Here is a 26,245-nt window from a genome sequence, read left to right on the forward strand (position 1 = left end):
ATGGAGACTTCCCCCTCTTGTCACAACATGAGACTTCCAGTAGCGCAATTGGCCAGGTCTAGCTCAACCATCAGGATCTTGTTTGGATAATTAGCTAGTTTGAATTATTTGTGTTCATGTATTTATTTTAAAACGGGGATTTAGTCATAGCATCTGAGATACCTGGCAAAATATACAGATGATATTCTGCCTAATTGTCTACCCTATCTCAGGACCTTGTGTGATCACAGAAAGCCCCAAATTGCTGTTGCCACTTTGTGAACAATGAAATAGTTGTTAGCTGTAACTCTAAGTGAAAGCACTTCATTGTCTTGCAGGGTTTTATGTAAAACACCTGGCCACAGCAAGAGCAGTGTGCAGATTACCTTTCACCATCATGCATGTACCATGTATTGGGAAAAGCTTACAGTTGAGCTCTAATTATCTTAGCAATAGTATACTATAGCATACCAAGTGCATAGAATTATGCCAGTGCTCATGGTTCTCTAATGACCAAAACACCCTTAAAATAATGCATAGTGATCATCCCTATAACCCTATTCCTTCTCCATTTTGTTTTTGCATATTTCAGTGCATGCATGAGCATTATCACAAGGATGTATTCATTTACAAGGACTGCGTAGGAGACATTCTCCATGGTTATGCTGACATGTTTGATTTTGCTCTAATTGCATGCTTGCTTTGTTTCTTCTGTTCAAGGCAACAAAGCAGTAGCACATTCACCCCTCTGTCTTGTGATTCTTTTGGAAAGACAGGAGGAATGGTGTGTGGACTTTTCCCCTCCTAAAGCGTGTTTCAATCTTTGGTGGTAGAAGAGGGCTTCTGTTACTCAAGTCAACACATGTTCCTCTTTGTGGGAGATTTTGACGTAGATTGTCACATGGCTGCACAGCTGCCACATTGACTTTCGCCCTATCGCCCAGGCCAGCAGAACCACTCACCATTCTTCACGTGCTGTCAAGGTCCTTTGCTGCAAGCAGCACTCCAATCCGGGCATGAGCTCGGCCAGCCAGTTGACACCTCTGCAGGCAGCCATCTACTCCTCAGCTGTGGAGGGAGAATCCCCGTCCCGTCTCCTCAGTGAATGGACAGCTGCCTGCGGAGGCGGGGACCAGCCAGCCGAGCTCCTGCCTAGATTGGCACACTGTTAGCAACAAAGGATCCCGATGGCACGTGACAAAAAGTGAATGGTTCTGCCAGTCTGGGTGGGGTGGGGAAGAGAGTCAGTGTGCTGCCATATGATGATATTTGGATAGTGGCCCATCTCTAGTTTGATGGCTTGTGTTTCTGTCCCGTGGGATCCTCTTTCACGGATGACTCATTCACATTTTTGTATCAAAAATAAGTCCTTTAAACAACAACAACTCTCTCACAACAGGCAAGAGAGATAGGCATGTTTATGTGGTGGGTTGTCAGGATGGACCAGGAGACAAGTGAGTTTCTAAGGGGAAATGGAAGGCATCACCTCTTTTACATAGTCTCTGAAATTCACACAAGTGAGACTCTGTGCCTTTGCAGAGGGTTTCAGAACTTCCTAGGTCGGCATACTCCAGCCAACATAGCCATGGTTGTCTTTCAAAAAGCTGTAATCCACAAGTGGAATCATACCTATGGCTGAAACAGAATAGACTCTGAGAGAACATACCCAAAGAGCCAAAATCTTGATTTGCAAATTTTACCGAGCAAGTCACCTCCTGACTCTTTTCAGAATCCCTGCCAATGTGTTGCCTTTGAGTGAATATATTGTCCAGTTACAGAGGAAAATATCCATACACCACTTACAACTGGAGCCATTTTTAGAGTCTGGGAAAAGGCGGAACTCACCCAAGATATTCCTGTAGCTATGCTATGTCTGTTGACTGACCACATTGTAGGAACTGAGCAGCAGCCAATGCAAATTAACAGATTGAGTATTGAACTCTGCTATAAGGAAGATGTGTAAGCAGGTAAGGTTATGTGATAGCTAGGGAGAGAGAAAGCGATTGAGATTTTGAACATCTTTAATATTCAAGTGTGTTTTAAAATGTCATGCTTTCTTCACTGTAAGTAAAGGAAGCTAGTTTGATGCCTTTGGGAAAGTAGTCCAGCATATTCCACTGGAAGGATCTTAACAGCTTGACAGCAATATACATTTCTGACACAGCTACTAAAGAAATAAGGATGTATAAATATGTATGACCTACTTTTTTTGAAAGAATAAATAAATCTGCCTTTGTGTTCATGAATAGGTGAATTCTGAAAATGATAGGAGCTAGCTGGAGATGGTTTGTTCTTTTGGTTTAAAGAAAAATCATATAAGAAAGCCCTCCCTGGCTTTCCCCTTCTTTAATATAAAAATTTCTGAACAGTTGTTGCTTTTAGAAGCTTTTCCCTTTGATGCTTGTTTCCTTGTCTGATCTTGTCTTGTTGTTCCTGCACCTGATTGCTCCCTTCACCTGGATCTCATAAACATTGCATTTGTTCTTAGTGATATGTGATACTTCTCTTAGTTATTTGCTCATTTTTATTACAACAGAAACAAGAAGTTAGTTTCTATTTTGAAAATGAATTTGGAGTTTTCATAACTGTTAGAATCATTATTTGAGGTCATTAATTACACTGCAGTCACTTTGCCTTTATTTTGAAAGTCCTGTGATATTCAGAAGGCATTCCAGGCAAATCTGTTGCTCTCAGAATGTGTATCAAAGAACTCCTCACATTTGTCTGTCTTTTGCTGTAAAGTCACTTCAATTTTCTTTAGCTTTCCCTCTGTAGGCTGACTCTTATGGTGTTAACCAGTGGTAGCAAGAAGTAGTAGCTGACTGAACAACAACACAAGTCGACAAGGCTGGGGAGCTGAATGTAGCCACCATTTTATTTTTTTCACAGCACTCAGAAATGATGGCATATCAGGGCCATTGTGTGAAATGAATATGGGAACAGGATCAGCCACTCTTGCTATGTAGAGCCAGAGCTTTGCCTTGTTGACTTAGAGATTTTGAGTGTTGTCGTCCCCACTAAAATATTTGTTCCAAGTTTTGCCAAAATACTAGACTGATTTTTTTTCCCCCACAACAGGTATTTCAGGGTGGGCATTTAGCAGTGCTAGTCCAGTGATGTCAAGTATTGCTGCCAGCCCTTCTGCCTGCAGAGCTTCTAATTCATTGATATGTATGATTCAGTAAATTAGGCATTTAGCATACACACTAGCATGTCATAGTTTTCTGGATCTTGATACATATTGATAGATATAGGTTGTGCAGGATTCTAAGCGTCGTTTCACCTTTCATCATTCAGTCTTTTTCTTCTTAGCCTCCTCAAAGCTCTGACAGTGAAAATGTCAGATGCATTTTCCCCAAAGGGCAAACTAGTCTCACTGTAAAATTTAGGTTTTTTTGAAACCACTTATTCTCACAGTGAGCCTTCATGATAATAGCAGCCATGATCTCTCAGGGAGGTGTGCCCAGAGCCCACTAAAATGAATGTGAGATGCATATGCTTGAAAGCATTCTTGTACCTGTGCAGAAGAAATCCTTAGGGGACTGTACCTGTACAAAAGGTTGCAAAAAGAGCATCTTGAAACAGTACTGTATTGGCTCACTGAATGCTCAGTTACCATCCAAAGGCATTTGGGAGTGCTCTGTGAGCTTGTAAGCTGCCCCTCAAATGTGGGGTACATTTACATCAGACCAAACTTGCTTCTGATCATGCTGGTCTTAAACACTGGCTGTACATAACACTAGCCATAGTTTGTGGAGGGAAAGGAACACCTGCATGACAGTAGGATGAAGTCCACAAGCCAACAGGCACTCCCAGTAACTTGTTTGCCAGCGTTGAGCAGGGGGTTGGACTTATAGGCCCCTTATAGGCCCCTTCCAACTCCATTATTTTATGATTCTGTGATTCAGTGATTTCATGTTCAGTGGGTCAAGTAGTATTTGATCTTTGATACCTTCCTGAAGAAAACAAACCAAAAACGCTAGAGAGTCTTGGGACACCATAAAGAATAGAAACTTCCATTTGACAGAAACTGTTTGTAAAATCTCACTCTTCATTTTCTTTGTTGCAATAGATTAACATGGCTACCACGCTCCTAGTAATTTCTACAGTACTTGTAGTATTGCATATAGTATCTTGTCTTTCACTGATGCAAAACAGCAAAAGTGTACTGCTTCTATACCACCCCATAGCACTTCAAGCACTCTCTAGGCGGTTTACAAGTTAATTCCGCAGGCTACACATTGCCCCCCCCCCCACGAGCTGGGTACAGTGGTGCCTTGACTTACAAACTTAATTCATATTGGAATGGTGTTCGTAAGTCGAAATGTTTGTAAATCAAAGCACCATTTCCCATAGGAATGCATTAAAAACCGATTAATCTGTTCCGGTTGAAGAAAAAAAATCACCAAAACAAACAAACAAAAAAGAACACAGCAAGCCCCGTTGGAAGGTGCTCTGTTGCTGAGGTTTAAGAAGGAAAAAAACCTCCAAAAACAAACACTAAAGTCACCTCCATTGCTGAGGTTTAAGAAGAAAAAAAACCAAAAATAAACAGCAAAGCCACCAACAACACAGCACAGAAACATATCCACCCCAGCCAAAGCCTACCCAGTAGTTTTTAAAAAGAGAAAACAGCAGCTTGCCTTCCTCTACACACACACACACACACACACACACACACACACACACACACACACACACACACACACACACACACACACACACACACACACACACACACACACACACACACACACACACACACACACACACACACACACACACACACACACACACACACACACACACACACTCCGAAGCAGAAGGAGGCTCTCCCAAGCCTCTGACGACGACACACTCTCTAACTGCCGAAAGTGAAAAAGCTACAGTACAAAGCAGCCTCATCGCTACCTACAGTTAGAAATCTGAATTGCCCGCCTTTTCCCCTGCCTTTTTTCTGTTCTTAAGTGGAACCTCTGTTCAGAAGTTGAAGCAAAATGTTGCGACCAGAGCTGTTTGTAAGTCGAAATGTTCGTAAGTAGGGACGTCCGTAAGTCGAGGCACCACTGTACTCATTTTACTGACCTCGGGAGGACAGAAGGCTGAGTCAACCTTGAGCTGGCTACCTGGGATTGAACCTCTGGTCATGAGCACAGTTTTGGCTGCAGTACAGCAGTTTAACCACAGAACTAAGTGGATCTTAACATTGCACTAAGTAAAAGATTACTAGACTAGTAGCATGTATAGGAATGTTTTTGTTCAGTCATCATATATCTGCAGCAATGCAAAACAAACAATTCACTTGGGGGAAAATGGGGAAAATGTGGCTATTTATTTCCACATAAAATGGAAACCAATATTGTATATGGTTTAGTAATGAGGTTCGATTTTAGAACAAAATAAGGTTGTTGTTGTTTTCAGGATATATCTTCCTTTGTATTGCTTCTTAGATCAATTTGTTTATTATTAGGCCACATACATTATTTGTGCCAGAAAGAAATTAAGGGCTTATCTTTTTAAGTACTATGGTAGTCAGTCTTACCGGTAAGTAGAAAAGTATAGTAGGACTATAACTGGAAGTTATAGTTCAAATGAATATAGCAGCTGTTAATTGTGGTTAAACTTAATCAGTTAGGGAAGGATGGGAAGACGCCAAGACATTAAGGAATTCACTTGTGCTGAACCATTTTCAGAGTTTCTGGAAAGGCATTAGAATGGAAATCTTGCAGCAGAGATGTTGCTACTATTATAATGCAGATCAATTCTTAGCACATCGACTGATTTATGCATGTAAGATGCATATGGCTTGATGTTTATTTTTAATTGCAGATAATTATATAGGATGCCATTTTCACAATTTTTGTATTTTTATGCATATATATGATGAAATATGTGTGGGGAAGTAGTGCTGAAATATCTTGTATATGTATTATTTATCTTCATCAATGCTAAAATAATGTTAACATATATTATGGATGCTTATGGATCATTATGAACTTGGAAATTGGCACATGATAAGTAGCCAATAGAGGCTTCCAAAGCAGTTATTGAATTCTGCATTTGTTGTTTATTTAGCCATATTTTCAGCAAAGAAAATGGAAAGAGTCAACCCTTGGGGAGAAAAAATAAAGAATAAAATTAAATCTATGACATATAAAGGTGTTCCTTGTTCAGTCTCTTATAAAAGATGGCTTACTAGAACCACCAGCATTATTATTTGATTTTATAATGCCATTGTCAAACAAAAAACCGAAACAAGATCAACAGTAAGGGAGTTGGAAATCAGTAAATGTAGCAGAATTTAGACAGAAGCAGATAGATCAGGGCCCAGATGTCATTTTTAGGTCACCACTGACATCTCTGAATATGATTTTCATAGGAGCTGCCTTTCAGGGCTTCTGTGTGCTTGAAGAAGCGACATTTTCACAGCAGGAGACCAAATCAAAATGAAGCAGTCAGATGCAGGTGCACAGTAATGGAAGTGGGCTATTTACCCTGAAGCAGAATTGTTGGGCTGGGAAAACAGAAAAGCAATCCCAGCAGAACGGGCCATGCTATTTCTCTCTGATATATATCTCAGTGCCAAACAAGATTCTTAGGGGGCCTAAATAATTGTTCTTTCACTTGTATTTAATGAGATGCATGCCCAATGTTGAACAACTAAGGCACTTCCTTTTGTTATGCTAACTAACTGCTATTCAAGCCTGGCTTTCTTTGACTTCTGTTTAATCCTTCCTGCTTTTCCAGCCTCAAGCTAGGCAGGGAAATAGTTGAAAAGAGGGAGGTTTGCACTGTGTACATCTGTTGCCTAGATCAGGTCTATTTTGCTAAATGAGGGTGAGGAGGAGAACGGAGGGGGGTTGGGGGCCATACTTACTCACCATATGCAAAGAATATGAAGTATAGTGAGATGTGACCCCTTAATTTTTGAAAATTTGTAATGCACAACATAGAACAAATATCTCTTCTCAGCCTGTTTCTGTTGAGAGGTTGCAGGAGATGCATTTAATTTGCACCAGCAATTTGAAGGCCCTCAGTACGTAAGCAAGATTAGTATCAGTCTTGGAATTCCGTCTCTGAAATTCTCTCTAATAATAAGCAATGTTCAGCATCTAGTCTGGACTCGCCTATCCATCTATGGCATCAGGAAGGCAAGCCAATACATGCAGACCCCAGCAGTTTTGACTAGTCTAGAACCCACTATGGTGTCAGAACAAATCAAACCCTTGCTTCCAAAGAGCACAACTAGTGATTATGAATCTGCTAGTTATCTAGGATGTCTGTATTCTGCCATCATATCCAATTGCTTGACAAAAGAGCAGAGCCAGGTAGCCTTTTGAATATTAAGCACAGGCTGGCAAGAGACAAGGGCAGGGAGGGGGGAGGCAAAATATTGGAACACTTCCAAAATTAATATTTTTATTTCGGGGTAATCTTTCATAGATCAAAATTGACAGACAGACAGACACCTTTATTGGCATACTGTGCGAAATTTAAACACACTAATATGCAGATAAAACATTCAACAGCTAACATGTGGCAGGGAACAGCCAAATGCATAGTTAGGGCTTGGCATTCTGCAACAGCATGCTGCGTCGCCTCTGCATGATGGAGTAGATGTATCTGGCTATTATCAGGGTAAGTTCCTTAATAGTGCCACCTAGGTCGTCCCATCCAGAATGGGAGGAAAGGAAAGTGCTCAGATAAGACAGGCGGATATCCTTATACAAGATACAGTAGAACAACATATGCTGTAAGGATTCAACCACTCTCTGACCACAAGGCCAGACTCTCAGTTCTGTGGGTAAACCCATATATCTGCCCTGTGCTAAGTTTGAAGGTACAATATTGCACGTAGCAAGGGTAAATACCCATCTATCTTGTGTATGCTCTAAGTGATAGAGGTAATTCAGTCTTCTGCCATGGGAGAGGGGCAACTGAAAGTATAATGGGGAACAGACCCTTTGTGCAGCTCTATGCAGGGTTTGCCCCTCAATATCCAGAACTCTTATTTTTTATTGTATGGAATACCTTGGAAGAAGGTATTGAACCCAGCAGATCTGGTGACAACCCCAGGGTCTTGATTTTCTTGAGAAATAGGGCCAAACCTTTTGGCAATACACTGTCAGAAAGCAGCGATTAGAATAGGATGTCCTGGGCTAAGAAGAAACAGATTCTGATTCAGTATTTAAAGAATCTGAGCCAAGCCTGGGTCTCAATCCTGTGTTGACCACCTTCAAGGCATAGGGTTGCATAGGAGACACAATGGGGAAGGCCAAAGATTTTATACAGGAATGTTGATTGGACCCTTTCCACAGAGCTGTGGAATGCAGACATCCAGATGGGGACACCATAAAGAAGCTGTGCTGCTGATTTGGCATTAAAAATCTGCAGCGCAGCAGGTATATATGAGTGGTCCCAAGTACGATGGAAGCATAAGATCGCCTGCGCTGAAAGCTTTGCTGACTTAATCTCTGTCTGCCAGTGAGTCAACCAAGTGTGTCTGTAATGAAAAAAGATACCTAAATGCTTAAACTCTCTGACCTGCGGGATAGATTTGCCATTGAAAGACCAAGAAAAGGGTTTCCATGCTTGGCCAAAGACTATAATTTTAGATTTCTCGAAATTTAGTAAAGGTAAAGGTTCCCCTTGACATTTAGTCCAGTCATGTCCGCCCCTAGGGCGTAGTGCTCATCCCCGTCTCTAAGCCGTAGAGCCAGTGTTTGTCCATAGGCAGTTTCAGTGGTCACGTGGCCAGCATGACTAGACATGGAACGCTGTTACCTTCCCACCGAGGTGGTACCTATTTATCTACTCACATTTGCATACTTTTGAACTGCTAGGTTGGCAGGAGCTGAGACAAGCGACGAGAGCTCACTCCATCACGTGGTTTCGATCTTATGATGGCTGGTTTTCTGACCTTGCAGCACAGAGGAGAAAATCTAATTAGAAAGGGCCCCCTGCATCGACATTTTTATGTGATAGGTAGAGCCCGCATGGAGTTTTTGAATTAGAAAGAGGAGCCTCCTACCAGTGCCCAGCCTAGAGAGCTTTAGCCATAAGATATCTCTGTCAGTGGAATCAAATGCCCCTTTTAGGTCTAAGAAAGCTGCAAACAGATGAGTGTTAGGCTGTGAAGCATATTTGGAGATCAGATGGGATAAGATCATACAATGTTTTAGTGTAGACTTTCCTGCCTTAAAACCCGCTTGTTCAGGGCCCAGAATATATTGGTCTAGAAGCCAGTCTTGTAATTTTTGGAGTAAGTAGCTGGCATACAACTTTCCAGTGATAGCAGGAAGGCTTGTTGGTCTATAATTTGCAGGGGATTTCTTATCACCCTTCTTATGGATGGGAATCACTATGGCCTGTATCCATGCTTTGGGCATGATACCAGATCGATTGACAGAAGTAAATACTGTAGAGCAGCAAGAACAGGCGCCTACTAATCAGTGTCAGATTTTAGCAGTTCTGGAGGAAGGGCATCAGGACCCGGTGCCTTTCCAGTTCTAAGGTGTCCTATGAGCTTTTTAATTTCGCTAGTTGTGACTGGGGACCATTCTGGGAGATCTCTGGGTAGGAGCAGATCGGTTGGCACTGTGGGCTTACAGCTATCATAAAAAATGGCCAAGAAGTGCTGTTCCCATGTCCCAGCTGGTATATAGGGAAGGTCCCGTGAGTTCTTTTTGAAGATGGAAGAACCTGAAACCACCTCCCAAAATTTGTTGTTGTTGCCTGTGTTGATAGCCTGGGCTAAATTCAACCAGCGGTCCAGAATAAAACGATGATGGAGCTTCTTAATGACTATTCTGAGGTGGGTTTCCAGCACAAAATACTGTAAAGGAGCCTGGAGGCCCTTGAAGTTCTGTAGTGATTATAGATCCTCTGCATATCCAGCTTCAAAGCAAGACATTCCTTATCTAGCCTAGGATACATGTCTGGGGCCTGACTGTTCTGAGATTGTTGAGGGAACTGGCCAAGGCTAGCTATTATAGTGTCTGTTAGGTTCTCAAAGCCTTTGATGTGATCTTCAGGGTTTCCTGAAGATACCCATTTGAGGCAACCTTGAAGTATAGTATGTTGCTTAATTGGTTTTTCAAATAGATACTTTGCTCTATGGTTCCGTTTAATTCTCGGCAGGATCAATGGGCACTCATGAAGTACCTTGTTGGGCAAAACTATAGAGTCTGTATCTGGAGCAAGACTACAACATAAGGAGAGATGGTCACTAGCAAGGGGCTCAACCCACCCGGAACTCGGCCACACATGGTAGTAGGGAAACAGGGATCATGATATAGTCAATTGTGCTGGATCCATGGGGGAAAATGTACATGAACTCACCATCGTTGTCAAGCTCTATAAGGCCATTTAGCCAAATTAAGCCTCTAAGTAGGTAAGAGTTTTGCCAAATGAGTCCCCGCATCATTGATTTGATGGTCTTTGGACTGCCTCTCTGGGACATAAAGATGTAACAGGGAGGCATCACTAGATGTATCCAATACATGATCGCATATAGCCTCACCCTGACCTACTCTAGCATTAAAGTCTCCTGCTAGCAGAAGAGGGATCCCTAGAAACCTAGGATCAAAATCATCTAAGGCATGACTCAAGGTTTCCCATTGACAGACCCTATGTGACTTAGAGGAGGCTGGGAGCATATAAACACTGGCTATCAATATTTCTTGGTTTCTAGTTTTAAGTTTTATAGCCTGGATTTTGCAGCTACCTTCAAACGGGAGTACAACATAGTCTGAAGATAAGCTGTCAGCAACCAGTATTGCCAGGCCCCCAGAGAGGCGGCCCTTTGCCTTGAACCTCTGTGCTGGAAGGTATGAGTTATATCCAGCTAGTAGTACAGAATGAACTGCTCATGTTTCTTGAAGTAGGATAATGTTAAAGCCTCGGAGAAGATTGATAAACTCAAGGTCCTGCAGCTTCCTGTACCACCCAGCCACATTCCAAGAGATCAATCTGAGGGCATCAGAGGGGCCATCGATGGGCGAGTGAACAGTGTGTCAGTTAGCAGACAATGTTGGGGCACACCCCATCGGGTTCAGTGGCAGGCTGTCTGCATGAAGGTCCACCCTGGATAGGTTGTCTATGGCAGGGGTAGCCAAGGGTTCTAGCAGTACTTGTGGGTCCATGGGGCAGCCACTGAGATTCACGTGGTTGTGCATGTTCATGCTCACCTTGATTGACTTTCAAGTGGGGTGGGATGTTTGCAGTGGTGCCAGTGGTTCCTTGCTCTGCCTAGTCTCTTTGATGTTATGTCATTGAGGGGGGATTGATGACCAAGAGAATTTGCTGGAGCCTCTCCTGCCATGTCCTGACTGGTCTTTGAGCTGCTCCAATGAACTGGGCACCAGTAGATAGTGGAGAAGTTGATGACAGGAGGCCCACTGGGGTGTAAGTAGATGAGATGTCAGGGTGCAATACCTGCTCTGGAGGTGGCTTTGCCTGGGTATGTTTCTTTTGTGGGGAAATCCTACCCTTGCAAGTGTTCATCCTTATAGAAGGCTCATTGGGGTTAGATATGGTGGGGATATTCATCCCCTGAGGAAATAAGTGGCCTTCAAGCGTGCTCTTGGGCTGAGAGAGTTCAACTAAGGCCAGTAACTCCTGCCTTAGTGCCTCTAGCTTCTTGAGCATCAGGATCTGATTCTCCCATGGTAGCGCTTTGAACCCATCAGTGGCCTCATTAGGCAGAGCTGCACTGTCAATATCAAACTGTAGTAGCAGTTCCCCAGGGTCAGGACAATTGGCAGAACTGTAACATATAGGAGGTATTAGGGACATTGGCACAGTCTGGGGGCACTCAACAGTGTGCTTCCAAGGAATGGGCTCTGAGATCGGAGTGTCCTCAGAGTTCTCCATAGGCAGTGTCTCCCTCAGTCCAACTTCTTCAGTGGGAGTACCAATTGTTTCCAGTTGTTCCAGTGTTTCAATTAAGAATCTGGCTGGCAATACGAGATGCATCAGATCTACCGATGTGTCTGGTTCAGGAGTGGTCTGACCCCTTGAGGGGGTCTTTTGTCCATTTGGAAGACTGGGTGCCATAGACGCCGGGAGTAGATTTCCCAATGCACCAGATGTAGACTTAGGTATTGGGAGATCAAGAGGAGAGTCATTACAAAGTTCCTTACTTTCCCTTTTTCCTTTGTCTTTTCTGATGCCCTGGGTACTACTTTAACTGGGACGGGATAAGTGAGCTTCCACGAAGCTCAGGATGAGAAGATTTTAGCTTTAATAAGGAGCTTCTGATGGTGTCAGTTGCTGCTTTTAGTTCGGATATCAATGATGGGGCACCTAGGCTTGTAACAGATGAAGAGTCAGCTCTGTTGCTTGCACTCTGGAAGTCGTTAGATCAAAATTCACTATTTCAGACACAGGCATATATGCTATTATCAAGCACATCATTCCCATACCTCTCACTGAAAGCAAGTTGCCCAGTGACAGCAAAGAGATGCTTTCAGTGAAGGATAGATGGCTTTCTCCAGTCCGCCAGCTTGGTCAATAGAAAGCTTATTGTCTCTGTGGCAGAAGCGAGTTTTCTTCAATCATCAGATGATTGAAATTGTTGCTGATTTATCTTTATGCAGACCTTCTTTTTCCATTTCTGTTTTCTTAATAAGTAAATCCACACCTGGTAAACTCATACAGACTGGTTTCAGACGGGTTCAGTCTGTTATGATAGTGTATTGCCGATTACCCCACCATGTGTGAGAGAAAAACTGATCATATTAAGAGCCTTGTGGTGCAATAGTTAACCTGCAGTACTGCATCCAAAACTCTACTCACAACCTGGGTTCAATTTCATGGAGCTGGCTCAAGGTTCACTCAGCCTTCCATCTTTCCAAGGTTGGTAAATTGAGTGTCCAATTCGCTGGGTGGGGGAAATGTGTAGCCTACATAATTAAATTGTAAACCACTCAGAGGGTGCTTTAAATGCAGCAGGGTGGTATATAAACAGCACACTTTGTGTTTTTTATGGTGGCAGGATTTTCTGATTATTTTGTTTTCCAAATACATTTGTTTTGTTTTTAACTTTTCTCAGTTTGAGAAGGCTAATCACCATGTAGGTCAGCCTTCCTCAATTTGAGTTCTTCTTATGTTTTTGGCCTGGACTTGCTAGCGTTAAGCATGCTGGCAGAAACTGTTGGGAACTATAACCCAAAACATCTGGAACCCAGGTTGGAAAAGGTGATCACAGTAGGGGGAAATATCAGGCACTAAAACTGATAGTTGAACCTTTTTAACCACCCTCCAAAAATGTGCCTGCTACTTTTGGCAGAATGCTGTGTGAGCAAGACAGACATGTCCATTACAACAAAAATAATAAAGAGTTCTTGTGGCACGTTAAAGATTTTATTGGCATAAACTTTTATGGATGGCCACCTGCTGACAGAATGCTGATGTCTTGATCAAAGAGTGCCATTTTAGTCCATAACTCTCAGCCTCTTGACCTGAAGCATGTTTGGCATCCACAAACAGATTATTTTCATTCAAAAGTCTTGCTATTATAACCCAGGGATTTTTGGGGGGAGGACTAGTTCCCATTTCACACCATCCCTTTGCGAGCATTTCTGCTGCATGTGTGGCAGATAAGGAGATGCTGCTTATGGAAACCTGGGCTTCCTTGCAGCATCCATGCAAAACATGACGTGCTGCCTTCAAATTGATCAGCTGTGACCATGTGCAATTGAGATTCATCTGTGTTTCCCCTTGCTCCCCCATATGAATTTTCCATAGCTTCACACACTCAGGGTTGTGATAGCTCCTCTACATATGAACCGGACTAGTAGCATTTACAGGAATGTTTTTATTCAGTTGTCATCATATTTGCACAACAATTCTAGAAATAATATAAAAGTTTTCATGCCCTTAGTGAAAGGCATTTCTTCTGATAAACCTGAAAGCAAATATTTTCATAAATTGCTTACAGAACTATGTAATCTGGATTAGATACTTTATATGCACTGATTATTTTCATCAAGGAATTAGAATCATGATTTTCATGAAGTAAATTCTGGAACGTACTTTTTACAGAACAGAATTACAGCCACTTATTCTTATTGTAACATTGTGATAATAAATATAAGGGTGTGTGAGGGTAATTCTTTTGTGATGACATTAGAAATATTTCTGATTTTAAGATCAGAGTCTTAAGATTTATTAATTTACTTGCTTGCTTGCTTGCTTGCTTGCTTGCTTGCTTGCTTGCTTGCTTGCTTATTTATTGGATTTGTACCCCGCTCATGTAGTGGCAAGCCACTACCCTGGGTGACTATAATAAAGTAACATAAATTATCAAAAAGAACTAAAACAATAAACATACAAAAACAAGAGACTACCCTAAAAACCTCCACTCTAACAGAAATCACTAAATTTCAAGAGGACAAAATTAACTGAATCAGGCATTAGGCAATAAATCAACACAATCAACCCCAGCATGATATTATCTCGTAAATAAAATCAAGGGTTAAGGTTTCCAGTGGCCTGAAGCAAAGAGCCAAGTTTTAATTTGCTTCCTGAAGCTCAAGAGGGTGGAACCAAGACACACCTCTACTGGAAGGACCTTCCAAAGCAAGGCCCAGTTTCTAGTTGACGACTTCCAGGCCTCCTTTGGAGTAGCCACCCACAACATCAGTGATTGAGAGGTGGGAGTGACACAGGAGGTTGATCTGATAAATTGGTGCTCTGCCAAGTAATAAGGTCCTACATCATAAAAAGCTTTGTAAGTTAACATTAGCACCTTGGCCTTGGCCTGGAAGCATAGTGGCAGCCAGTGCAAGTGGGCCAGGACAGGTGACAGGTGACCAAATTTTGATATACTGTATCAGTGAGCAACCTGGCACCCTCATTCTGCACTTGTTATAGCTTCCAAACTGCCTTCAAAGGCAGTCCCATGTAGAAAGTGTTACAATAGTCCTTGAGATTACCATTGCATGAATCAAAGATAATAGGGATTTACTTGCTAAAATCCTTTAGCCTAGCTAGAGTAGCCCATTTCAGGCACTGGAATTTACAGAGGAACTCACCAAATCCCCGAATCTAGTGCCACTTGCTATGCAAAGCAATATAACTTCAGCCATTAAGTGGATTTGAAAACAACTCACTAGTGTAATTCCTATGTATCCTCTCACTGTGCAGAAAGAGCTTATGTTTTTGGATACTTCCATGAATACAGTTCCCCTTTTGTGCTCTGAGTGTAAATATCAATTCCATATTGTATTTCTGGTAAACAAAAATTGTGTAGCCTTTTTTTCCAGGGTCAGGAATATGCTTCAATTGCTCATTGTCAAATCTACATTTTACAAGGTAGAAAATCAAAAATGGTAGGCCTCTTGCACTAACAGTATTTTATAAACTTTTCTTGCATTTTCACTAGAGTAATAGTAACTGAACAAGTACTATGAATTGAAGCTATATATATTCAAAAATTAGGAAAAAGGATTATTCCTATAGTCAAAACCATTCAAATAATTTGTTTTAGATTATAAAAATAGATAAGAACAACAGAGGAGGACAAACAAAAGATCTTTCTCATAAGATAGAAGAAGGCAAAGGAAATTTAAACCTAAATTAGGTATGCTGAACGATCAACGGGGAACATAGTATCTGGCCAGGATAAAGTAAAGTAAATATGAAAACAGTATACTGAAAAGCTGTATTGAAGTGCTACCAGGATCAGAGAGAAGAAGAATCGTGTGATTAAAAAATGCAATTTATTTATTTATTTATTTATTTCATTTCTATCCCGCCTATCTTTCTTCTAGAAATGGAAGAAATGGAGGCTAAACAAAACCTTTTAAAATGTTTTAAACTATGCATAAGATTTTCCCCCTTAGCAAACAATTTGTAAAGGCAAGTGAGAACATTTAAAAATAAACCAAAAATATGCATACTAATAAGATGGCACTCTGGGTCAAGTATCCCAATGGGGTACTAAATTATCCAGTAACAGACTGTTTATTGAAGGGGAAATTTTCTTACCTCCTCATAAAGTAGCATATATTTTCACTCTTGAATAACTTACTACTTGCTTTGTTTGTTTGTTTGTTTTGTAGATTGGGGAACGACAGAAGGTTCTGGTGACAGAAGAATCATTTGATTCCAAGTTTTATGTTGCTCATAATCGATTCTACGAACAGGTACCATTTTACAAATAGGAGAAATATGGTTCTTACTCCTTTTCTTTCCATACCTACTGTAATAATAAAGCAGACTTCCCTGACCTGATGAGCTCCAGATACTTTGAACTACAACTCCCATAATTCTCATGGACAATGGCCATGTTGGACGGCGTGACAGGAATTTTAATCTAACATACCCGGAAAACTTCACTTTCAAGAAAGCTGAAATAACATTTGCTATCAAGTTTGTATATATACTCACACATCATGAGACTGGTATTTATGGAATTATCCTCTGTTGGGCAGAAATACTCTATAACTAATTGTTTACTTTACATGTAGGTAAATGTTTATAAGAATAATTTGATATCTAAAGTCAAAGTGTCATTGCCTAACAAGCAGACATGTAAAAAAATGTGTAACCATTTGGTAAAAAGAGATTACAGGAGCTGCTACATATAAATAAAACTGACTGAAATGTTCTCACAAAATTAATCAATGCATATAATAAATTCCTAAGAAGACACCTTGAATAGCCAGGAATAAAAACGGCACACATAAGGCAAATAAAATTGTAACCAAAATGTACACAGGGGTGACTGAAATTTGGATAGGACAGATTTTATGTTTACCTATCCCCCTCTCTGAATGTAAACCTAGGTTCTCTGTGTATTATTTTAAAGGTTCTTGTGCCAAAGAACCCTGAATTCATGGGTAAAATGGTGGAAGTGGACATTTTTGAAGCAGGGAAGCACTTTATGAGGGGGCAGCCAGTGTCAGATGCCAACGTGTTCACCCCATCCATCACTAGACCATTAGCCAAAGGAGAAGTTTCTGGCTTAACAGAGGTGAGTAAGAGACATTTTCAACTTTATGACTTCAGTGAAAGAGTATTTTGTATAAGCATAATGATGAAAAGCATGAATTTTGTTATTAGTTATAGTGCCTTGTTTCATATTTCTATAAGCCTTTAACCTCTTTTTTAAAATTAGAATTTTGCTAAAATGATGTTCTGGCTGTTACACATATCTGTGTGTCTATGCTTTCCAGAACCAGATGTCCTACTGATGTAATGTTATCAGTCCATTGAAAAATAAGGGAAAACAAAGAGAAGAAAAACATACAAACTCTCATCATTTTTATCCAATATTCTCTCCCCACCCCAGCCTATTGAGCACTTCAGAGGCAATATTTTAGTAGTTATCATTATGTGAGTTGTCGACACCTTTAATCCAACATCATGTGTTTCTATGCCGCTGACTTAGTGCAGAACACTCCTCTAAACAGTTTACAGCAACATACTGTAACTGTGACTCAACCACTCAACAGTAAATGTCTCAAATGAACAAACAATATGTGTGTATGTGTGCTTATATGTATAAAATATTAAAATAGATGCTGAATGTCATTTCATCCAAATGTTCTGCCCCCACCTCCTTATTAACTTTGGCCAGGAATAGTAGATTGGAAACCAATCCAAAGAGGATTTTTTAAGCAGTCCCTCACAACCCTTGCTTTAGAGCAGGCTTGTCCAACCTGCGGCCCGAGGGACGCATGCGGCCCAGGATGGCTCATAATGCGGCCCAGTGCAATTTTTTATTTTTAAAGAAATTCCAAAGTTTCAAGTTACACTGCCGGCACTTGCGGCCGGAATGCGGCTGGGGCACGTCACAACGGGGGGGGGGGGGGAGGGAAGGAAGGAAGGAGCGGGAGGGAAGGGGAGAGGGGGGCTATGTGACTGCATTGCACCATCCCCGTCAAGAGGTGGACCCCCTCCAGGCCCCATAATGCCACCGGAGTTGAAGCTGGCAGCCTCTATTGTTGGAGATCGCAGCTGCCGGTAAGCGCGCTTGGAGCGGGGCTGTGGAGGATGGCTAGGGCTGCCCCCCCATGCGGCCCAAACCAAATTTATGTGCGGCCCAAACCAAATTTTCATCTTCTAATATGGCCCAGGGAAGGTGAAAGGTTGGATACCCCTGCTTTAGAGATTGACAACTTTAGGTCTTTCATATAAAGACTGAATAATTATAATGAAGATAGATCTAGTCACCTATCTTAATTGGGTTTTACCAGCTCTTCACCTGATGATAACCAAAACATATCCACTGAAATAAATAATTAGTAATCTCTACATGCTTTTTCTATAGCTTCAGCAATGTGACACTGAGAAATTTTGTGCATGAAGTGCTCAGCAGCATCACAGTATGGTGTCTTAAATTTGAATTTCCAGTGGCAGCCACTAAAAGGGAGAATGGCCCAGCACAAGAGAGGTAATGGCTCAGGACCACAATCATTAGTGTTCCTTCACTTGAAGAACAAAGGACACTCATTTGATGACCAAGATGTACTCATTTTGGACTGAGAAGATGGATGGTTTGAGAGAGGGGTCAGGGAGGCCATACATGTGCATAAACAAAATCCCTCACTTAACAGGGGTGGAGGCCTTAGATACAATTTGTCTCCTATTTATCATGCTGCCCTTTCATCTGTCCCTAGAAGGATTAGGGCCATAAGCACCAGAAAGACTACCGTTAATGACCTGTCAAGGACCCATGACAATGGGTGGAGAAGGACTGCAGAAGTGGGATTATCCCTCAGCCCTAGTCCTTTGTCCTTCTAAGCAGCCTATTCAGACCAGGGGAAAGTGAAACCAAGGTGGAGGATGTATCAGGGATCTCCTACCAACTCTCCTCAGACTGAAGAAGCTGCTTGGATGAGTAGCGAAACATTTCAGCTTAACAAGAAAGAAGTCCAGTTACCATGACTCAACTTCCATATCCACAATGTGTTGCTGTATGATCAGATAGCAGTCTAACTTCTTCGCTGGTTCTCTGTATTCATAGAAATTCTGCATAAGTATTAATAATATAAAATGCTCATCATGCTTTTCATAATTATTGCTATAGGCCTTTTCCACAAAGAATCGTTTGACTAATGTTTATTTAAATTTTATTTATCATAAATCTTGGAGTAAGAAGCATAGAAACCATAGAACATTTGTCCATCTGTTATAGCCTTCATTCCATAAATTTCATAAAGGCACAAACAAGTCTTTGTTTTGGCACTTCAATGTTAATTCCAAGTTAACAAACCCTTGCCTTGCATTAAGCATGGCTATTCATTGATACAAGTTAACAGCTTTATTAACATCAAGCAAGGTCTCATATATGAACAAAGTAATATCACCATATTTAAGAAACAGCCATTTTGCCAAAATTCTCAGTGCATTATTACATGGTACATTATTTCAATTTCATTTCATTGACTAGAACTGAAATTGTTTACTAATAACTGGCAAATATTTTCTATCTACCGTATTTGCCGGTGTATAAGGCAACTAGGCGTATAAGACGGCCCCCCCAACATTCCCACTCAGAATGTAGAGTTTGTTATATACTTGCTGTATATGACTACCCCCTCTTCCGCATGCGTGATTCTGCTTTGCCTGCATCATGGGGAGAGTTCCTTTTGCCCCTTTTGGTTCCTTTTCGGAGAGAGCCAGGGTTTGCTGGAAGAAGGAACAGCAGAGAGGCGGCAGCCATTTTGGAGAGGCGGCAGCCATTTTGAGAGGCAGCAGCCATGTGGTCGCATCTCAAAATGGCTGCCTCCTCTGTGCTGTTCCGACAGTCAGCTGCTCGGCGCTAGAGTCAGGCTATTCCCAGGCTAGGAGCAGGGCTCTACTTGGTCTTACTACCAGGTAAGTGACTTCGCTGGGAGAGAGGGAGGGTTTGTTGGACATGCACCTGGCGTACAAGACGACCCCCCCCCACTTGGAGGCATGTTTTTCAGGGCCAAAAAGTTATCTTGTACGCCGGCAAATACGGTACCTTCTTCTGAAATCCATGTTGAAATAGGTCTAACCTAGTTCTAGATCTTCAAGCATTATTCTCAGATTACAGTACTTGTGTGCTAGGGCTATCTTTCAGTCTACCCAACTGATGAGTTTTGCATATGTCCAGCTGTGATCCTGTGCATATTCAGTGCATATCCTTCCTTCCTTCCTTCCTTCCTTCCTTCCTTCCTTCCTTCCTTCCTTCCTTCCTTCCTTCCTTCCTTCGTATGTATCTTATCTTATCTTATCTTATCTTATCTTATCGTTAGCTATGATGTTGAAGTAGGCTTATTCCCAGATGAGTGAAGATAGCGTTCTAGGCCAAGGCTAGACCTAAGAGGTCTTGGCACCCAGAAAGTGCTTTGCTTCCCCTCAGTTCATAATAATCAATTATTCTGATATTCTGGAAGAACAGTAAGTGGCCTCTTGCCCAGAGTATTGCTTATGCATTTGGGTGATCATTTGTTGTGGCTCAATCATTTCTTTCAGAATGCTCCATGGCTTTCATGATTCACACAGTCAATAGGTTCTACTGTCGTGGTCCCCAACCTTTTTTACCCAGTGGACTGGGTGGGGAAGGTGGTGCGTGCACACACCCCATGCTTGTGAGCATGCATGAAGGAGTGGGTGCGCTCTTCTGCGGTCACATACACAAAGGAGCAGGAGGGAGCTCATTGCAGGTGCGTGGGCAATTATGAGTATGCATGAAGGTCAGCGCAGCACTCGGGGGCACTCGTGAGCATGTGCGAAGGGGTGGGAGAGCACAGGAGCAGGTACGCATGTGCATGTGCAAAAGGGCTGAGGGGTGAGTGTGTGCGGGGGTGGGGGAGGTCTGTCTCTGCAGCCCATTCCAACTCAGGCCACAGACCGGCACCAGTCTGTGGACCGGGGGTTGGGGACCTCTGCTGTACTGCACAAACTGGTTTTCTTCTCAGATTCTTTCGTGTGCTCCAGCATTCACCAATTTGTAAGATGATCTTTAGTTCTCTTCTGAATTTAGCTTGAAACTCTGGAATTACCCATGCCATAAATTCTCCATGTTATAAAATCTGGAATACAACTTTGCTAGCATGGGAAAGGGGATGTGGTGGTGCTGCGGGTTAAACCGCAGAAGCGTCTGTGCTGCAAGGTCAGAAGACCTGCAGTCGTAAGATTGAATCCATGAGCCCCCGTCACTTCTCCCAGCTCCCGCCAATCTAGCGGTTCAAAAGCATGCAAAATGCAAGTAGATCAATAGGTACCACCATGGTGGGAAGGTAACAGCATTCCATGTCTAGACATGAAATGGCGTTCCATGTCTAGTGACCACAGAAGATTGTCTTCGGACAAACGCTAGCTCTATGGGTTGGAAACGGAGATGAGCACCGCCCCCTAGAGTTGGACACGACTGGACAAATTGTCAAGGGGAACCTTTACCTTTACCTTTTAGCATGGGAAATTAATATGATAATTCTATATTTATTTCAGTTTTTCATATCTCCTTTCCTTGGGATTGAAATGTATACTAAACATTTCCAAGTTATAGGTTATTGTTTTGTTTTCTATATTTCTTTCCATAATATAATTAAGATTTGGATAGAGCGATTTAGTTACCCATTTATTAATGGGGAAAAGAAGTAATTCCAAGAAACTATATGTGGCTAGTTATATCCAAGCTCAAGTGTGGAGTAATTGAATAAGGAATTTGGAATATTTTGGTAAGACCAGAGGCCAAAGAAGCAAGCAAAACTGGTCAGTTCGGGGAACAAATCAAAGAAATGGAATAGAGGAAGAAGGAGGGAGGAAAGGACAAACAAAGCAAGTAGCTTCAGGAAATCAGGACATAGGAAGTTGCTGTGAATTAGCACCAAGCATGAAATGTTGACCAGCCTTCTTGCAACCTCTTCCTGTGTTATTCAATGAACGCTGGTGGAACACAAAGGCTAAAGAGAGAAAAGCAGGCAAATTTGTCCTTAGTCAATTTCACTGCAGTACTTTGACAGTACTTTGACCCTGACAGTATTTTGTTAGCCATAATGTCATTGGGAAAATGCAGGGTGGTCTGGCACAGTTTCCCAGAACTCAGGACAGTAAGTCAAAGCTAATCACTTCCATATACAGTACTCAGACCACGGCAACTGAGGGTTTGCTCTGGGGACGCAAAAATCTTGAGAACACCACCTTCTAGAGTTCCCAGTCTCATTTGGTGTTTTGTTTCAGAATTTTAAAATGTCGATATGATGAAAGGGACCCCAAGAGAGCCTCAAAACCTTCAGGGTGGGAAAATAAGAATTTTTAAATTCATGAATTTTAAAAATTTCTGCCATGAAAACTTCAGCTACAATTCTAAAATGTAACATTTTAAAATGATACCCTATATGCAAAATCCTACTTATTTTACATATCTGGTGGCCCTGAAATGAATACCCATCTTAGGATGAGTAGGTTTTAGAAAAACAGTATTGACATCTGTTCTTTAAAAAAAAAAATCTCATATATTTTGAACTGTTTTATGTCCAGAGATTAACAGGGGTCTTGGTTTTTGAGTTGTTTTAAAAAGTATCTTCCATGAATATATTGTTAGAAGGGATACCATTATTTGCTCCTAAGGGTAAATGATGTAGGCCTCTCATGACACAAACCAGCTGAATCATAAGGGGAAAATGCTGTCAGTAAGAGATGGTTTCATGGGATATCTCTAATTGTATGTCACATTACTGCATTGTTGCTTATACTTTTCGCATGTTCATTTTAGGTCATAATCCTAGTTCCCTCAGTATGCTTGAAATTCATTTGCACTTGAAATAGCTGCATCTCTGGAATTAATTTTTCTTGGGTTTGGTTTCCATTTCAGCATAACTTGTCTGTATGTTGATTACATTTGGACGAACCAGTTGTGCCCAAATTCTTCATCTACTATTATTATTTCCCATAGCTTAATTCCTCAACTTTCTTGATTTTATTGTCATGATTAGAAAAGGCAACAGAAGGTAAACAGGCCTCAATAAAATGTGGTAAATTGCTTATTTTTCTCTTAGCTGGATGATGACAGCATTGGTCTTCTACTGAGAGCACAAAAACAGAGCCTATGTTAAATACAAAATTGATTTAAGTCAGGTTCATGGTTTCTATAATACTTGTGCCTTGATTAGAGCATTCACTATTGATTCCAGCTTTTGTGTAGTTGATCTTTCAGATCATTGAATTAAAACAAACTAACACTGTATTGATTTTTAATAAAGGCATAAGATCACCTCCATTGAATAAAAGTATGACTTCTTTTTCAGAAATTACCATATTTCTTTTAAAACAAAAGTAAAAAAAAGTGAAGTTTAGTTCTTAGCTGACATACAAAAAGCAGTTCAGGAGATGTGAGATAGTTAAAGTCTATTGATGTCATTGAGCACTTTTTTCACATAAAAAGTGTATGCCGCACTTCATTAAAATATACGTTTAAAAATTAATATCAATATTGAATGTCTTTGGTTCAGGTAAAATAGATGTGGATTTGGTTTGTAGTAACCCAAGATCTCAGATCATCGTTTAGTCCATTTGTTGGGTATTTAACGATTATCCATGTTTGAGTGAGGCACTAATTGTATTTTTCAAGATGATCTGTCTTGGAGAAATTCATTAGACAGAGCAGTGTTGGAAGCAGTGCTGTAGTAAGTACTTAAGTGTTATGCTTAATAAAACAACTATGGATGTCCACAATCTTTGCAACATAGAGAAATGTATTTGAGTTGATCTGCTGTACTACTTCTTCCTTCCATTAAAACCTCTATTAGTTGGTAGCTATGGTCCTTCAACGTGGTTTCTATGAATCCACACCAGTGGGTTAACAGCGCCTGCGCTGGTCCTCTCGGAATTTTCTAGAGCTTTAGGAGAAAAGTAACAAAGTTTAGGTTGCCCTGTATCGTGCATGCTCCGCCCGCCAAGCCTTAGTTCCATTTTTCCACCCGCAGAGTTGGAACCTCTCGGTTAGAGCTCCTTCAAAACTTTATATTCTTCGTTGTTTATTGGCTTTTCGACCATCCGATCTCTGTTGCCCTGACCTGATGTGGACTGTTTGACTTCTCTTTTGCGTCTGGCGACCTTGCAAGTACTGTACCTTAATTACTCTTAATTGCTCTCAATTGCGGCCTATTTACCGCCTGCTGAGGCGCCACGTGCCTCTCAGGCTTCTTCTATTATCGCCTCATCAGCTAGCTTTCCCACGCTATTCAGCTTATGTCACCGAAAAGAGGGCCATTCAGTCGTTGTTCTTCCTGTTCAAGGAAACTTCCCTTCTCTGACGTACATTCTCTCTATGTTTTTTGTCTGGGGGAGACTCATTTAACAAGCCACTGTAAACACTGCAAGGAATTTACAAAGGCTACCTTAAAAGCTCGCCAACAACATCTTAAATATTTTTTGTGGAGTCAAACCATCTGCCTCACAGCCTTCGGATATGAAGTCTACCCAGTCTACGTCCTCAGTTCGTTCTGAGGTTCGACTTGTCTCCTCATCCCCTCCTAAAACCGCGAAAGAGAAGCCTAAGAAGAAAGCTGCAGCTAAAAAACCTTCAACTGCTTCATCTGCTCCCTCAACGTCCTCGGAGCCGAAGCAGAAAAAGGCGCCAACTAAACCCAAGGCAAAATCTAAGGATCTAACTTTGGTTGTTCCTCCAGTTTCTACTTCTTTGCCTTCGCTTATTTTAGAGGACTCCTCGAGGGACTGAGACTTGACATCGGAGTTAGCCACCTCTCTTCCACCTTAACAAGAGCCTCCTCTCGACACCGAGAGGTTGCCCACTGCTAGCCAGCTTCAACAAATCGCTGGCTTAGCAAATGCCCCGTTTTGACCGGGCGGGCATATTGATCCCCTTCCTCAGCATCGGGATCGCTTCCTTCCAAGTCTCCATCTCCACCTCGAGGGAGACCAGAGAAGCCTATGCAGGTTCCTTCCCCTCGGCATCCTCCACTGAATTGAGACGAGGAACCTCCATCTGAGAAACGTCGACACCGATACAACCACAGGCACAGATATGACTCCGGTGTCGAAAAATGCAAACGGCATCGACGCCGAAGAGACACTTCGCTCTCTGATTCCGATTACAGTGTGGAACGGAGGAGATCCCGCCACCAGTGCTGAAGAAGGGATTATTCCACCGAATCTTCTTTGACGTTGAGAAATCGTAGAAGAAGACGGAAAAGGGCACGCTATGCCTATTCTTCCTCCTCCCCTTCTATCTCTCCTCCGCGGAGGGATCAACACCGAGAACCCCTCGATATCGAAACTCATAAATCCTCGACATCGAAAAGGCTTGAGATCCCTGCATCTGATGTTTATTCATAGAGGTCCACTTGAAGAACCATGTTTACAGGTAAGTAACCTGTCCTTTTAGTACAGCACAGAAAAAGACAGGAGTAGAGAAAAAGCTAGAAAGACAGAGAGAGAGAGAGAGGCTTTGATGGACTTTGTAATACAGAACATGAGCCAATCATTTTGCCCAGCAAGATTTAAAGGCTAAAATCCAGCAATAAGTTACAACTAGAATAGGCTCACTGAGTCAGTGGAACTTAATAGAGAAGCTGACACACCAAATCTTGACTGGTTCAGTGGGGGCATACTCAATGTGCTTCTTACTACAGGATTTAAGCCACTGAATAAAATATTTAACACAGTCCTGTTGCTTAGTGCAGTAAATTGCACTAGGTTACATTGATTTTAATGGGCTTACTCTAGTGCAGTCTCCTTCTCTGAGCAACAAGATTTTGGCCATTGACTTTAAGTTATACACAGTGGTTGGCCTCAGACATTCTAATTTATCCCTGTTCCCCGACCACTGTTCTAAATTATAGATTAACATTATCAAACCTAATGTCCCTCCAGGCTCAAGCACCTCCCCTTGGCATGTCGGTGAGGTGATCAAAAGGTTCCATGTTTATCTTAAATGAAGAGCAGTTTAGAAAATATCCAAATCTGCTATTATGTTTTAAACAAACCAGTTTCACAATGTGTGGTTCCACATTGGCTAGTTTCAAGCAATAACACAGTTAAGATTAAGCACAATTTATTGGATTGGAATTCTACTTTGTGGTTGCACCAGAGAAGGGGATGAGTGGACTTGGTTTATTTTCACCTCCCCCTCCCCCTCTCACACACACCAAAAATTTACTGTAACATCCTAATATAAATAGTCCAACATGTGCCAATCCATTCCTGGGAGCAATTCAAAGTGCTGATTCTAACCTATAAAGCTCTAAACAGCTTGCGTCTAAACTCTCTCAAGGACTGTGTCCCCCTTTATGAGCCTGCCCGAATGTTAAGATAATTGGGA

The 26,245-nt window shown here is 41.6% G+C and overlaps 1 protein-coding gene and 1 long non-coding RNA gene across 7 annotated transcripts in view; one reads left to right on the forward strand and one right to left on the reverse strand.

Moving 5' to 3' along the window:
• CDKAL1 (CDKAL1 threonylcarbamoyladenosine tRNA methylthiotransferase) overlaps positions 1-26,245 on the forward strand; it is a 356,111-nt gene that overhangs the window by 306,030 nt on the left and 23,836 nt on the right. For all 6 annotated transcript variants that reach the window (XM_072998681.2, XM_072998682.2, XM_078393501.1 and 3 more), the window contains 2 exons: positions 16,047-16,130; positions 16,796-16,960. In XM_072998681.2, the coding sequence (XP_072854782.2) occupies positions 16,047-16,130; positions 16,796-16,960 (249 nt within the window). The remainder of the gene's footprint in view (positions 1-16,046; positions 16,131-16,795; positions 16,961-26,245) is intronic.
• LOC140706877 (uncharacterized) lies at positions 2,373-4,899 on the reverse strand. The gene is made up of 2 exons (XR_013545228.1): positions 4,773-4,899; positions 2,373-4,628 (listed from the first exon to the last, which is right to left on the reverse strand). It is a non-coding gene; the product is annotated as an uncharacterized LOC140706877 (long non-coding RNA).

Source organism: Pogona vitticeps, chromosome 4, assembly GCF_051106095.1.
Source record: "Pogona vitticeps strain Pit_001003342236 chromosome 4, PviZW2.1, whole genome shotgun sequence".
NCBI lineage: Eukaryota > Metazoa > Chordata > Lepidosauria > Squamata > Agamidae > Pogona > Pogona vitticeps.